Source organism: Nerophis lumbriciformis, linkage group LG19 (genome assembly GCF_033978685.3).
Source record: "Nerophis lumbriciformis linkage group LG19, RoL_Nlum_v2.1, whole genome shotgun sequence".
NCBI classification, from domain to species: domain Eukaryota; kingdom Metazoa; phylum Chordata; class Actinopteri; order Syngnathiformes; family Syngnathidae; genus Nerophis; species Nerophis lumbriciformis.
The window spans coordinates 1,436,042-1,448,984 of NC_084566.2; the positions used below are offsets into that span (position 1 = coordinate 1,436,042).

The following is a 12,943-nucleotide window of genomic DNA, read 5'->3' on the forward strand; positions in this document are numbered from 1 at the left end:
AAGAGGTAGTCACCTAAATGATTTTCACTTCACAGGTGTGCTTGAAGCTCATCGAGAGAATGCCAAGAGTGTGCAAAGCAGTAATCAGAGCAAAGGGTGACTAATTTGAAGAGAATACAAGAATATAAAACATGTTCTGTTATTTCACCTTATTTTGTTAAGTACATAACTCCACGTGTTCATTCATACTTTTGATGCCTTCAGTGACAATCTACAATGTAAATAGTCATGAAAATAAAGAAAACGCATTGAATGACAAGGTGTGTCCAAACTTTTGGCCTGTACTGTACATGTATATTCACTGTTACAAGTGGCCCTCTAAGGGCAGCCATATTTGGCCCCTTAATAAAAAACGAGTTTGACACCCTTGGCCATCTCCAAATTGCTCTCACGATGAATCTTCCAAAAATCAATAAAAAGATGGGTCTCAATATTTTTGTGTATATTGCGCTCAGTCCTCTGCCATATGCTATTAATGTGAAAGAAAATAAGCAAGAAAATAAGACTTTTTTTTTCCAAAAATATTCCCAAAACCTTCCTCTCTCTCTTTATTCCAAAGGTGATGTAATCAAGGTGAATAAGGCTTTCAGTGGCCGGGTCAGACTGCCAGTATACGCTGCCAATCCTCTCAACGCTACCATGGAGATTTCTAGTCTCCGTACCAACGACTCAGGCACTTACCACTGTCAGGTTGTCATGGGCGACGACTACGAGCAACATGCCGTGCCCCTGACGGTCTATGGTAAGCGCAGCCGCAACCAACAACACCGTAAAACAAGCCGGGTTTAACCCAAAAGTAAAATACCACTTATTCTATTTTCTTTCTTATTGATGACTTTTATTGACCCATTGTGCGAGTGTTTGCTCTCCTGTGTTTAAAAAAACAAACTATAATTCATTAATAGGATTAAATGAGCAAATCAGTCACATTACAGTGACTGACTTGATTAATCGACTACGAGGCTTCCTGTGTTGCCTTTTTCTGATCTCATTTTCCACCTGAGTAATTGTGTAATTCCCTCTTAATGAAGGGCATTTATGCTGAATACCAATTATATTGTTTCTGTTTGTTCAGCTATGAAATTCCAGCACTACCCCCAATGTAATGATAGACAATAACATATTTTCTGTGGAACAATGACATAAAAAATGATGCATTTGTATCTTTTGTAGGTGTGGTGTTTCACTACCAGGCACAGAGCGCCCGTTATGCCCTCTCCTTTGCAGATGCCCAGCGAGTCTGCCAGGAGAACTCTGCTCAGGTGGCCACATCAGCCCAGATGTGGGCTGCATTCTACGACGGCTTTGCCAGCTGTGCGGCCGGCTGGTTGGACGATCAGACTGTCCGGTGAGGAAAGAAATGATGGCTTCGCTGTTTGCCACTTAGCTAATGTGCTCATTAGTGGGACAGACACTCTTTTTACCCGACTGAAAAGATAGTTTGAATTATTTGTGTCGGTTCTATTGTTACTGAAGGTTTGGGAAAACTGAATGCCATAATCTCTCAAATAGTGATCTCCACCTTAATTACCGGATGCGTACACCTATAAAATACGCACCTCCTACTATTATACAAAACCCAAAACCAGTGAAGTTGGCACGTTGTGTAAATCGTAAATAAAAACAGAATACACTGATTTGCAAATCCTTTTCAACTTATGTTCGATTGACTACACTGCAAAGACAAGATATTTAATTTTCGCACTGAGAGAGTTTTTTTTTTTGGGCAAATAATCATTAACTTAAAATTTAGTGGGAGCAACACATTGCAAGAACGTTGGCACTGGGGCATTTTACCGTTTCTGGGTGTTGTTGATAAATGGCTTTCGCTTTGCATAGTAGTTTTAACTTGCACTTACAGATGTAGCGACAAACTGTAGTTACTGACAGTGGTTTTCTCAAGTGTTCCTGAGCCCATGTGGTGATATCCTTTACACACTGATGACGGTTTTTGATACAGTGCTGCCTGAGGGATCGAAGGTCACGGGCATTGCCGCTTACGTGCAATGATTTCTCCAGATTCTCCGAAACTTTTGAGGACATTACGAACGGTAGATGGTGAAATCCCTAAATTCCTTGCAATTGCTCGTTGAGAAATGTTGTTCTTAAACTGTTCAACAATTTGCTCACACATTTGTTCACAAAGTGGTGACCCTCGCCTCATCCTTGTTTGTGAATGACTGAGCATTTCATGGAAGCTGATTTTATACCCAGTCATTATTGTATTATTTTTTACATTATTGTAATGATTATATTAGTGCATCGTCTGGGTCTTAAGCCTTCCTTGTCTTCAAGAACTAGTAGTTTGTCTTACGCATTCCAAATTTGATTCAAACAACCTTATCAATCAATCAATCAATCAAAGTTTATTTTTTATAGCCCTAAATAACAAGTGTCTCAAAGGGCTGCACAAGCCACAACGACATCCTCGGATGCCACATCAGGGCAAGAAAAAACTCAAGCCAATGGGATACAATGATAAACCTTGGAGGGTACTACAGATGAGGGGACCCCACATTTAAAGATTTTTTTTAAAGTAACGTATGAATTACTTTCCCTCGTAATTAATTACATTTATTTAGTAATTCTGTTAGTAACTCAATTACTTTTTTGGTAAAGGAACAAATAATTACAATTAATTACTTTGTAAAAGTAATTATCCGAACAATGGTAAGTATACGTATGGACTTCTTTGAAATAAATTAAAGTGAGGAGTAATGCCTGTTGTAATAAAGATGAGCTGATGTTTTGTGAAATGTTTTGTTTGTTCGTGTACAAATGCTACTGAACTATGCTATATTCTAATTTGCCTTCATATTGTTGTATTGTCTTTGCAGCTATTCTGTCCAGTCTGCTGAGCTTGACTGTTCTGGACATAAGGAATACTTTGCTGGAGTGAGGAACTATGGGAAAAGGGACCCAAAAGAGTTGTTTGATGTGTACTGTTTTGCAAAAGAACTGGATGGTAAATAAACTACACACTCATTAGAATTAGACGGTGTTACCCTTGATCCACAACAATACATTTATGCATGCACGGCAGTGAATATTTACTTTTAGTTGGTAGACACATTCCTGCTACAGCGATGCTTGCTGCTGAACTACATCTTAAAATAGTCTATTTATGCCTCATGAGTGACAATTCTAAAAAAAAATAGAAGAACATTGTCTCCTCCCTCCCTATGTCAAGATGCAGGTTTTAAACTAACTCCTACCTCCTGACTGTCTATTTGACAACTCAATTTTCACCTCTCGCCTCCAGGTGAGGTATTTCACGCCTCGGTCCCTGGCAGGTTGTCGCTGTCTTCTGCCTCAGATCGTTGTGTGTCCCTGGGTGGTCAGCTGGCAACAGTGGGGCAGCTTTATCTGGCCTGGAGGGCTGGCCTGGATAGCTGTGCCCCAGGTTGGCTCTCTGACGGCAGTGTACGTTACCCGGTCAGCCGGTCTCGGCAGGACTGTGGAGGGAGCAAAGCTGGGGTCCGCAGCGTGACGCCCAACGTCACCAGTGACAACGCCACGGCCCTGTATGATGCATACTGCTACAGAGGTAATGGGAATTAAGCACTGCTCACTCATCGCATGATGCTGCTTTTTGCCTGAACTAGGTCTGCTTTTTACACAATAGTTGTGCAAGAAAGGCATTTTGTCATCTGCTTGTCAACACTGGCAGTAAATGGATTAATACTGATTCTTTTATTGCATGCATTTATGTGTACCGTATATTCCGGGCCATAGGGCGCACCGGATTATAAGGCGCACTGCTGATGAGCGGGTCTTGTCAGGTCTAGTTTCATACAAAAAGCGCACCGGATTATAGGGCGTATTAAAAGGTTCATATTATTAATTTTTTTTCTAAATGGAAAACACTTCCTTGTGGTTTACATAACATGTAATGGTGGTTCTTTGGTCAAAATGTTGCATAGATTATGTTTTACAGATCATCTTCAAGTCGCTTTCTGACAGTCGCTTCAGGATGCGCCGTTTTATGGGTGGTCTTATTTACGTAGCTCACTTTCGGCAGCGTCTTCTCCCCGTCATCTTTGTTGTAGCGGTGTAGCGTGCAAGAACAGGAGTGGAAGAAGTGTCAAAAGATGGTCCTAACTGTTTTAATGACATTCAGACTTTACTTCAATCAATAACGGAGCAACATCTCCTCATCCGTGGCTCACTAGTGCAACAACAACACCGGAAATGTGTCCCGTGAAAAAACGTCCGACCGGAACTCTCTAATAACTAAAGTTCCTTGGGTGAATAATGTAAGCTCACTACACCGGTATGTTTTAGCGCTTTCATGGCGAATTTACTGACAGATATAAGTAAGAACTTTACACTACTTTATATTACAAATAGCAACAGCGGAGGATAAATGTCCCATAACAAGAAGATAGACAAAAAGACGAAGCTTATCGACTACGGCGGACTACAAAGGCGGACGCGCACAAATGTTCAGGATTTATGCAGATCCCAAATACAGATCAGCAGGTACCAGAAGGTAAGAAAAGTTGCCTTTGCATAATATTGCGAAACAAAACGCCAGATAATATGTCTAACCTTGTACACACACCATAATAATACTCGTATGTTGAAGCACAGTACAATCAATCAAGCGGTGCGGCTTCATAGCTTACCAAAGTCATTTTGGTGTTGTTTACTTGAGTCATATTGCAGTCTACACGTATCTTTTATGTTTGACTTCACCATGTACCAAATAAAATAGCTTTGCGGTCGGTAAGCACAACCAAAATTATTCCGTGCATTAGGCGCACCGGGTTGTAAGTCTTCACGTATCTCTTATGTTTGACTGCCATCATATTGCAGTCTACACGTATCTCTTGTGTGTGACTGCCATCATACTGCAGTCTACACGTATCTCTTATGTGACTGCCATCATATTGCAGTCTACACGTATCTCTTATGTGATAGCTTTGAGGTCAGTTAGCACAACCAAATGTATTCTGTACATTAGGCGCACCGAAAGACATGCACCTGGGGATAGGTTGATTGGCAACACTAAATTGGCCCTAGTGTGTGGATGTGAGTGTGAATGTTGTCTGTCTATCTGTGTTGGCCTTGCGATGAGGTGGCGACTTGTCCAGGGTGTACCCCGCCTTCCGCCCGATTGTAGCTGAGATAGGCTCCAGCGCCCCCCGCGACCCCAAAAGGGAATAAGCGGTAGAAAATGGATGGATGGATGGAGGGTTATAAGGTGCGCTGTCGAGTTTTGAGAAAACGAAAGGATTTTAATTGCGCCTTATATTCCGAAAAATACGGTAATCATTGAGGCAACTGATATAAAGTACTCTGAAATGAAATTGGCAAACACTGTAGTATTGACACCAAAAGATGAAGTGCTGAGACTTCACCGTGTGCTCCATTTGAATCCATATGTCTTTACCACTTTTTGTAACGTCTTATGTAACGGATGGCAGCTAGTGTCGCTGAGTGGTAGTTCATTGTTTAAAGCTCACTCACCGACACCTTATCAGCTCCAGTGGACAGTGGGTTGATAGCCCAGGCTTTTAGTCTACCGGCTAGCAAGCGCTTAACCCTCAATCGGAGGAAATGCGGAATGCAGGGATAGACCATGCATTCCTGTATATATACAGTGGAAAAAAAGGGCCCAAATATATGTAAAATGTTATACATTTATCTACTACTTAATTACAGTGAAACCATGATTTAGAACAGGGGTCCCCAAACTACGGCCCGCGGCCCGGATTCGGCCCGCCAGTATCCAAAATCCGGCCCGCGGAAAGTCCCAAGTTTAAAAAAATAAAAAAATAAAAATCTTTAATCTGTCCTTTCTAATCCATTTTCTACCGTTTGCTACTCTTGGTGTCTCTTAGCCGCTCAGGCAAATCCTATGGTCTAAAAATGCATTTTTCCATCGATAACGTGACATCAAGTGCGCACTCTTTCAGTCAATTAGTGCACGAGGAATATATATATCCATCCATCCATGTTCTACCGCTTGTCCCTTTTTGGTGTCGCGGGGGGTGCTGTAGCCTATCTCAGCTGCATTCGGGCGAAAGGCGGAGTACACCCTGGACAAGTCGCTACTTCATCACAGGGCCAACACTGATAGACAGACAACATTCACACTCACATTCACACACTAGGGCCAATTTAGTGTTGCCAATCAACCTATCCCCAGGTGCATGTTTTTGGCGGTGGGAGGAAGCCGGAGTATCCGGAGGGAACCCACGCAGTCACGGGGAGAACATGCAAACTCCACACAGAAAGATCCCGAGCCCTGGATTGAACCCAGGACTACTCAGGACCTTCGTATATATATATATATATATATATATATATATACACACACACACACATAGAACGGCCAAATTGTTTTAACCCAATGCGGCCCCTGAGTCAAAAGGTTTGGAGACCCCTGATTTAGAAACTTACCGTATTTTTCGGACTGTAAGGCACCCTACTGGCCTAGTGGTTAGAGTGTCCGCCCTGAGATCGGTAGGTCGTGAGCTCAAACCCCGGCCGAGTCATACCAAAGACTATAAAAATGGGACCCATTACCTCCCTGCTCGGCACTAAGCATCAAGGGTTGGAATTGGGGGTTAAATCACCAAAAATGATTCCCGGGCGCGACATTGCTGCTGCCCACTGCTCCCCTCACCTTCCAGGGGGTGAACAAGGGGATTGGTCAAATTTCACCACACCTAGTGTGTGTGTGACAATCATTGGTACTTTAACTTAACTTAACTTAAAATCTTTTCATTTTCTCAAAACTCGACAGTCCGCCTTATAACCTGGTGCGCCTAATGTACGGAATAATTCTGGTTGTGCTTACTGACCTCAAAGCTATTTTATTTAGTACATTGTGCAGTCAAACATAAGAGATACGTGTAGACTGCAATATGACTCAAGTAAACAACACCAAAACTTTAAATGTTCCATTGAAAATATAGAACATTACACACGGCGCTCACACGTGCCGACGCCGTAGTCAATAAGCTTCTTCTTTTTCCTCTATCTTCTTGTTATGGGACATTCATCTTCCGCTATTGCCATTTCTAATACAAAGTAGTGTAAAGTTCTTACTATATCTGTCAGTAAACTCGCCATGAAAGCACTAAAACATACTGGTGTAGTGAGATAAATTATTTACCCAAGGAACATCAGTTATTAGAGAATGTTCCGGTCAGACGGTTTTTCACGGGACACATTTCCGGCGTTGTTGTTGCATTAGTGAGCCACGGATGAGGAGATAGGGATGATGTTCGTTAAAACAATTATCGAGTTCGAGCCCATTATCGAATCCTCTTATCGAACCAATTCCTTATCGAATCTCTTATCGTATCCAGATAGGTTGTTGTGTGTGCACTGAGTTCCAAAAGCCATAGATGTTAAATGACTGGGCCGGCACGCTGTTTATATGGAGGAAAAGCGGACGTGACTGAGGACAGCATGCGGCCGTTATAGGGTGAAAGTTTCAGGTGAGAGAGGACGCTAAAGGCACGCCCCCAGTGAGCATATAGTGCTGCTATGTGCGTTGTAAATAAAAAAAAATTGCCGACAAACACATCCCCAACATGGACGAGGTGCCGCTCACTTTCGACATCCCAGTGAAGCACACTGGAGAAGAAGGGGACCAGCACGGTAGCGAATCGATATGCACAACGGTGCGAGAGAAGTCGGCTTTTACTGTTGTGCTAGCTTGCTATGCTAATGGACAACGAGGCTGACTTTGAAAATGACGAGAGGGAATCTGTCGTGTTTGATGGAGAACTTGCCCAGCTGTTCATTTCGGACACAGAAGATGAGGACTTTGATGGATTTGTGGATGAGGATCAGTGTTGGGACTAACGCGTTACTTAGTAACGCCGTTAGTTTCGGCGGTAACTGGTAATCTAACGCGTTATTTTTTATATTCAGTAACTCAGTTACCGTTACTACATGATGCGTTACTGCGTTATTATATGTTATTTTTTTATGTAGTATCGGCTAGAAACAGAAGATCTGAGTGTGTTTTATTGGAGCGCTGCGGTGTCATCCTTCTGAATCTCTCGTGTCACAAGCCGGAGAAGAGAGACGTCTGGGTGTGGCGTAGCTGCAGTTTAGTTTTTTAACATGGAGATATTATCACTACTGTAACCGAGGGTTTATATATGTCGCCTATACTGTATAAAACTACAAAATAACAAACACGGAGGCTCCAGTTTTACACAAGGACCACTTTATTTCCTTTCTTTTCAAAACCTCCGCTCCACCACAACGTGTCACCACTTTCGCTCTTAGCGCCTTCAAAATAAGAGCTCAAGGCATATACTGTATAACAGCTTATATGGAATTTAACATCACAAAGAGGCAAGCCCATAAAAATAGGTTACACTACTTTTCTTTTGTTGAGCACAAAGAAAATAACATTTTAGTTAAATGTAAGTTGTGTCTTGGATCAAAGATCCCATCTACTGCCCAAAACAGCAATTCAAATCTGCTGAAACAGCTACAAAAGCAACATGCTTTGACGAAGCTCGTAAAGAGACACACTTCACCTCCGAAGCAACAGCGGCTGGATTTTAACGAGGCACTGCTAGCCAAGACAACATTGATAGAGCCATTGCAGTGTATGTGCTGGAAGACATGCAGGCTATTTCTACAGTGGAGTCACCCGCTTTCAGGCAGCTAATTAGCATGATATCGGCGTTCAAACAGCAAATGGCACGAAAACATTTTCCAAGCTCCTGGACACAGTGGACAGTGAGCACATAAACATGAAAAGCGAGCTCAAGAAGACACTCCAAACTCTGCCTCTGCTCATCATTCAGCACTGAAGGTACACACACTCTTGTCAATTCTTTTTTATACTCTTTTATTCTAGACTTCTAGAGTATTTGATTATCACATCACTCTAAATGTATAGACTATAAAGTTCACAAATATAAAGAGGGATCCTAGTGGGCCAGGCCAATCTTTCCTTTTCTCTAAACTAAAACTGGGGAAATACGTAGTGTTCTGGACTTCAGACATGATTTTATTTCAGAATTCCTTGAGAGAGAAAAACGCCTGGTTAGGCTTTGTGTATGTAAAGTTAAAGTTAAAGTACTTCCTTGGTTTCCAGCCATGTTGTTATTATGCTGTTTGTTACTTATGTATGTTATGTTGCAGCTATTTAAAATAGTTTTGTCAATTTGTTCTGGCCTGAAATAAGTTGGCTCTTTGAAACATATCTTTGTCTTTGTGTGTTGTATGTAGACCACATTGCTTAGCAGAGTTCAGTGATGCAAATGCATGTCAAGTTAATCAACAGATTGTATTATTCTCCAGTGCAATAAATACTGAAATGAAGGCTAAAAGGCCATTAATGGGAGCTTTAAGAAAAAAAGAAGTAACTAAATAGTTACTTTTCACAGTAACGCATTACTTTTTGGTGTAACTGAGTTAGTAACTGAGTTACTTTTTAAATAAAGTAACTGTAATTAGTTACTAGTTTTCAGTAACTAACCCAACACTGATGAGGATGGATCAAAAAATAATGTGAGTACATTGATAAATACTTCAATAAAGTACAACCGAACTCAGCTTTGCTCCTGCTGCCTTTTTAAAACAGCGTCCATGCATGCTAGCGTATGTTTAACCATGCCTGCGCCCAAAAATACACTGCGCCTTATTTATGCGTTAAATACAGAAATAGCACCCGTAACTGACACGGCGCCTTTTAATACGGTGCGCCCTATGGTCGCGAACATACGGTAAAGTGGCTTCGATAACGGGGACCGGTTCTCAAAAAGGGATTTGATTCCATGGAATCGGTTCTTTTCTTATCGAACAATCGGGAGAACCGGTTTCGAACATCATCCCTATAAAGAGATGCTGCTCTGTTATTGATTGAATTAAAGTCTGAATGTCATTAAAACAGTTAGATCCATCTTTTGACACTTCTTCCACTCCCGTCCTTGCATGCCACACCGTTACAACAAAGATGACGGGGAGAAGACGCTGTCGAAGGTGAGCCACGTAAATAAGACCGCCCACAAAACGGCGCATCCTGAAGCGACTGTTAGAAAGCGGCTTGAAGATGATCTGTAAAACATAATCTATGCAACATTTTGACCAAAGAACCACCATTACATGTTATGTAGACCACAAGGAAGTGTTTTACATTTAGAAAAAAAAAATATATATATATATGACCCCTTTAATGCGCCTTATAATTCTTTTGTATGAAAATAGACAGTGTGCCTTATAATTCGATGCGCCCTATGGTCCGGAAAATACGGTAATAAAATACTTTTTTACAGTATAAAAATACACTAGCTGCTACAGTACTACTTTTTTGTTGCGGTAAGCCAAGGTCCAAGAAGCTCTCCCTCCCTCCAAGTAGATGTTGTAGAAGCCGTGCATTCTGTCTGTAATAACAATGATGGCACATGCCAAGGCCGCTCTTGTAACTATGGCAACAGTGAATCCGGAGCTCCATCTTTAACACGGTCATGTAGCTGTAAAAATGCTGGATTGACACAAGCGGTGGAAATAGGAGGGGGAGGATTTTCTTTAGTATCTTTAAAACTACTTTATCTGTATCTATTGCCAATGTCTATTTTTGTAGGTAAAGTGAAGAGCACCGACACCATCTCACAGATCTACAGTTCCCTGTGGAAGCCATGGAGCTACCTCACGCGCCCAAGTACTGAATCCACAAGGTCACAGAGTCCAGAGCTGTCAAGTCCGCCACCAACTCCCAAAGGTTTTACATGCAATGTCTTATACCACATATGATTCATCTGTTAATCAAGCAATGTTATAGATGGATTTTGTCAATAAATGTAGGATCCACAAACAAGCACTCTTCATCTAACTGGACTGGACTAGTGGACCTTGATGAGGAGGATTCCCTTCACGGTGTCAACGCTTGTAAGGAGGAGTTCATGATGCTTGCGTTGATGTCCAGACAAATAGGATAAATAACTACTAAGTTCCCTGCAGCGTCAGACCCATGGTCCTCAGACGCATCGGATTCTTACGTGACTCTTCAAGTGGTCCTGGGTCAAAGCGTCGACTGGGGGGAACCATTTGAGCCCGACTCTCCTGAGTTCCTCCGACCCCCTGTGGCCCCAACGCCTGCTGAGAAGAAGGTCAGACATTTTTCTAAACAGTATACTTGACTATCATGGCACCTTTGAGGTTTGAGGTTTTTGATTCCCGATATATGGATCAGTTTGAACTATTAAAAAACAAGGCAATTAATGCAGTTTACATAAAATACATAAAAAACACAAAAACTTGATATCTACAAGTCTGAAGTCGGTGAAAGTGATTTTTTTTATCTTACATTTTTATTGTAATTTATAAAAAGGACCATTTTGGGACCTAAGTGTAAAAATTACCAGTGTTTTTGAAAACAATTTAAAATGGTCGGTTCAGTTATTGACCAAGACTGCAATTACTGTATCCCAAATATTTCCCATTTCACTGGAATTTTGGCAAAACATTGCATATTTTGTGTTTTACCTATTGAAAAAAAAATCAGGGGTTCTTATGACATAAAAGGCATAATAATAATATGTAAATGATTTTAAAAAAAACTTCTCTGGTTAGGTTTAAAATTGCTGAAAGTTTTGATGCGGTGAAAGTCGACACCATTTTTTCTTACTGTGTATACAACTTTATTATTACACTTTTATGAGGCAGACTTGTTTAGTGTGTAACTTCGTTTTAAAGGGGTCACAAGGATAGGTCATTGTGATGAGATACTCTATTTGTGAATGTTCTGAACTCCTGTTTCCTTGCAAGTGTTCGTATTGAGCAGATGTGGAAAGACACAGTTCATTAATTGCGCCCATCCCTAATAATGCAAGGTGATCTCTGGGATTGTCAAATCCTTCTGGAAGCCTTGGAACTACATGTTGGGAACTGGTGACGATGAGGAGACCGAAACAGGAACCCAAAAAGGGCCCACGAGCGAAAAAGCGACAAAAAAAAAGGATGAAGGGAATTTGTCCAGTACAACATCACCAGGTAAGTACAGTAGTTTAATACTTTGTTTACTCTTCTCTAATCCTTACAGCACATTAACTAGAATTATAATTATTCAAAAGAAAAACAGTCATCTAACTGTGCATTAGCATGTCAGAAAAGATGGGGTGTTTGTACAAATGTGCCTTCAATTATGCAAATAACATGCAGCCATAATTATTATTATCAATCATCTGAGGTTTGCTGCTTTAAAACCTCAGAATAGCTGCAAGTGTTGCTGTGTTTTCTAACATTATTACTTTAGGATCTTGTTGCAGTGCAAAAGACCAAAACACACAATTGCATTGAGATTTGCTTATAATAATTGCTTTTGTACCAGCAAAACCTCACTTGAAAGGGTGGGTGATACTGCTATTTATACAAAGTATTTACCTAGTTTTTACCTTCTTTATAATTTCTTACGTCACCGTATGTTAAAGGCATTCATTGCCGAACAGCAATGAAAAGATACATTTAATTGCAGGGGAATTTTTTTCCCTACAATGCATATGCTATAAATGTAATACAATATTGTATATTTACTTTTCATTGAGATTGTAGGCAAAAAAAAAGATCAATAAATGTGTTTATGAACAATTAAACAAAATACACAATATACAATATAAACAAAATAGTAAAATAATTTGCTTTTATTACATAGAATTGTTTGAGAAAAATAAAGTGCAGAAATAACTAATCAAAAACAAAAAGTACTATTGGCTCTCATTAAAAAAAAACGCTGATATGTGTGAAAATAAACATTAAAGAAACAGACTTGTCAATGGATTGATCTCATCACGCAAATATGGAGTCATTCACTCTCTGTTCCTGTCATTTCACAGCATTAATGTCTCTCTGGTTCTGGCTAATAGGGAGAGCTAATATTAGCACAGCATCATGTACTGCATATTAGAGAACATCTCGACTCCCCATTAATGCAGTCAAATGATGGGGGGCAAAAAAAAACTTT

General features: G+C 40.6%; 1 protein-coding gene across 2 annotated transcripts in view; it reads left to right on the plus strand.

Annotated features, from left to right (window-relative positions):
- The window catches only part of LOC133618926 (neurocan core protein-like), a 115,656-nt gene that overhangs the window by 72,786 nt on the left and 29,927 nt on the right, over nt 1-12,943 (plus strand). For both annotated transcript variants that reach the window (XM_061979768.2, XM_061979770.2), the window contains 8 exons: nt 560-742; nt 1,174-1,348; nt 2,838-2,965; nt 3,263-3,547; nt 10,568-10,705; nt 10,789-10,872; nt 10,945-11,093; nt 11,817-11,976. In XM_061979768.2, the coding sequence (XP_061835752.1) occupies nt 560-742; nt 1,174-1,348; nt 2,838-2,965; nt 3,263-3,547; nt 10,568-10,705; nt 10,789-10,872; nt 10,945-11,093; nt 11,817-11,976 (1,302 nt within the window). The remainder of the gene's footprint in view (nt 1-559; nt 743-1,173; nt 1,349-2,837; nt 2,966-3,262; nt 3,548-10,567; nt 10,706-10,788; nt 10,873-10,944; nt 11,094-11,816; nt 11,977-12,943) is intronic.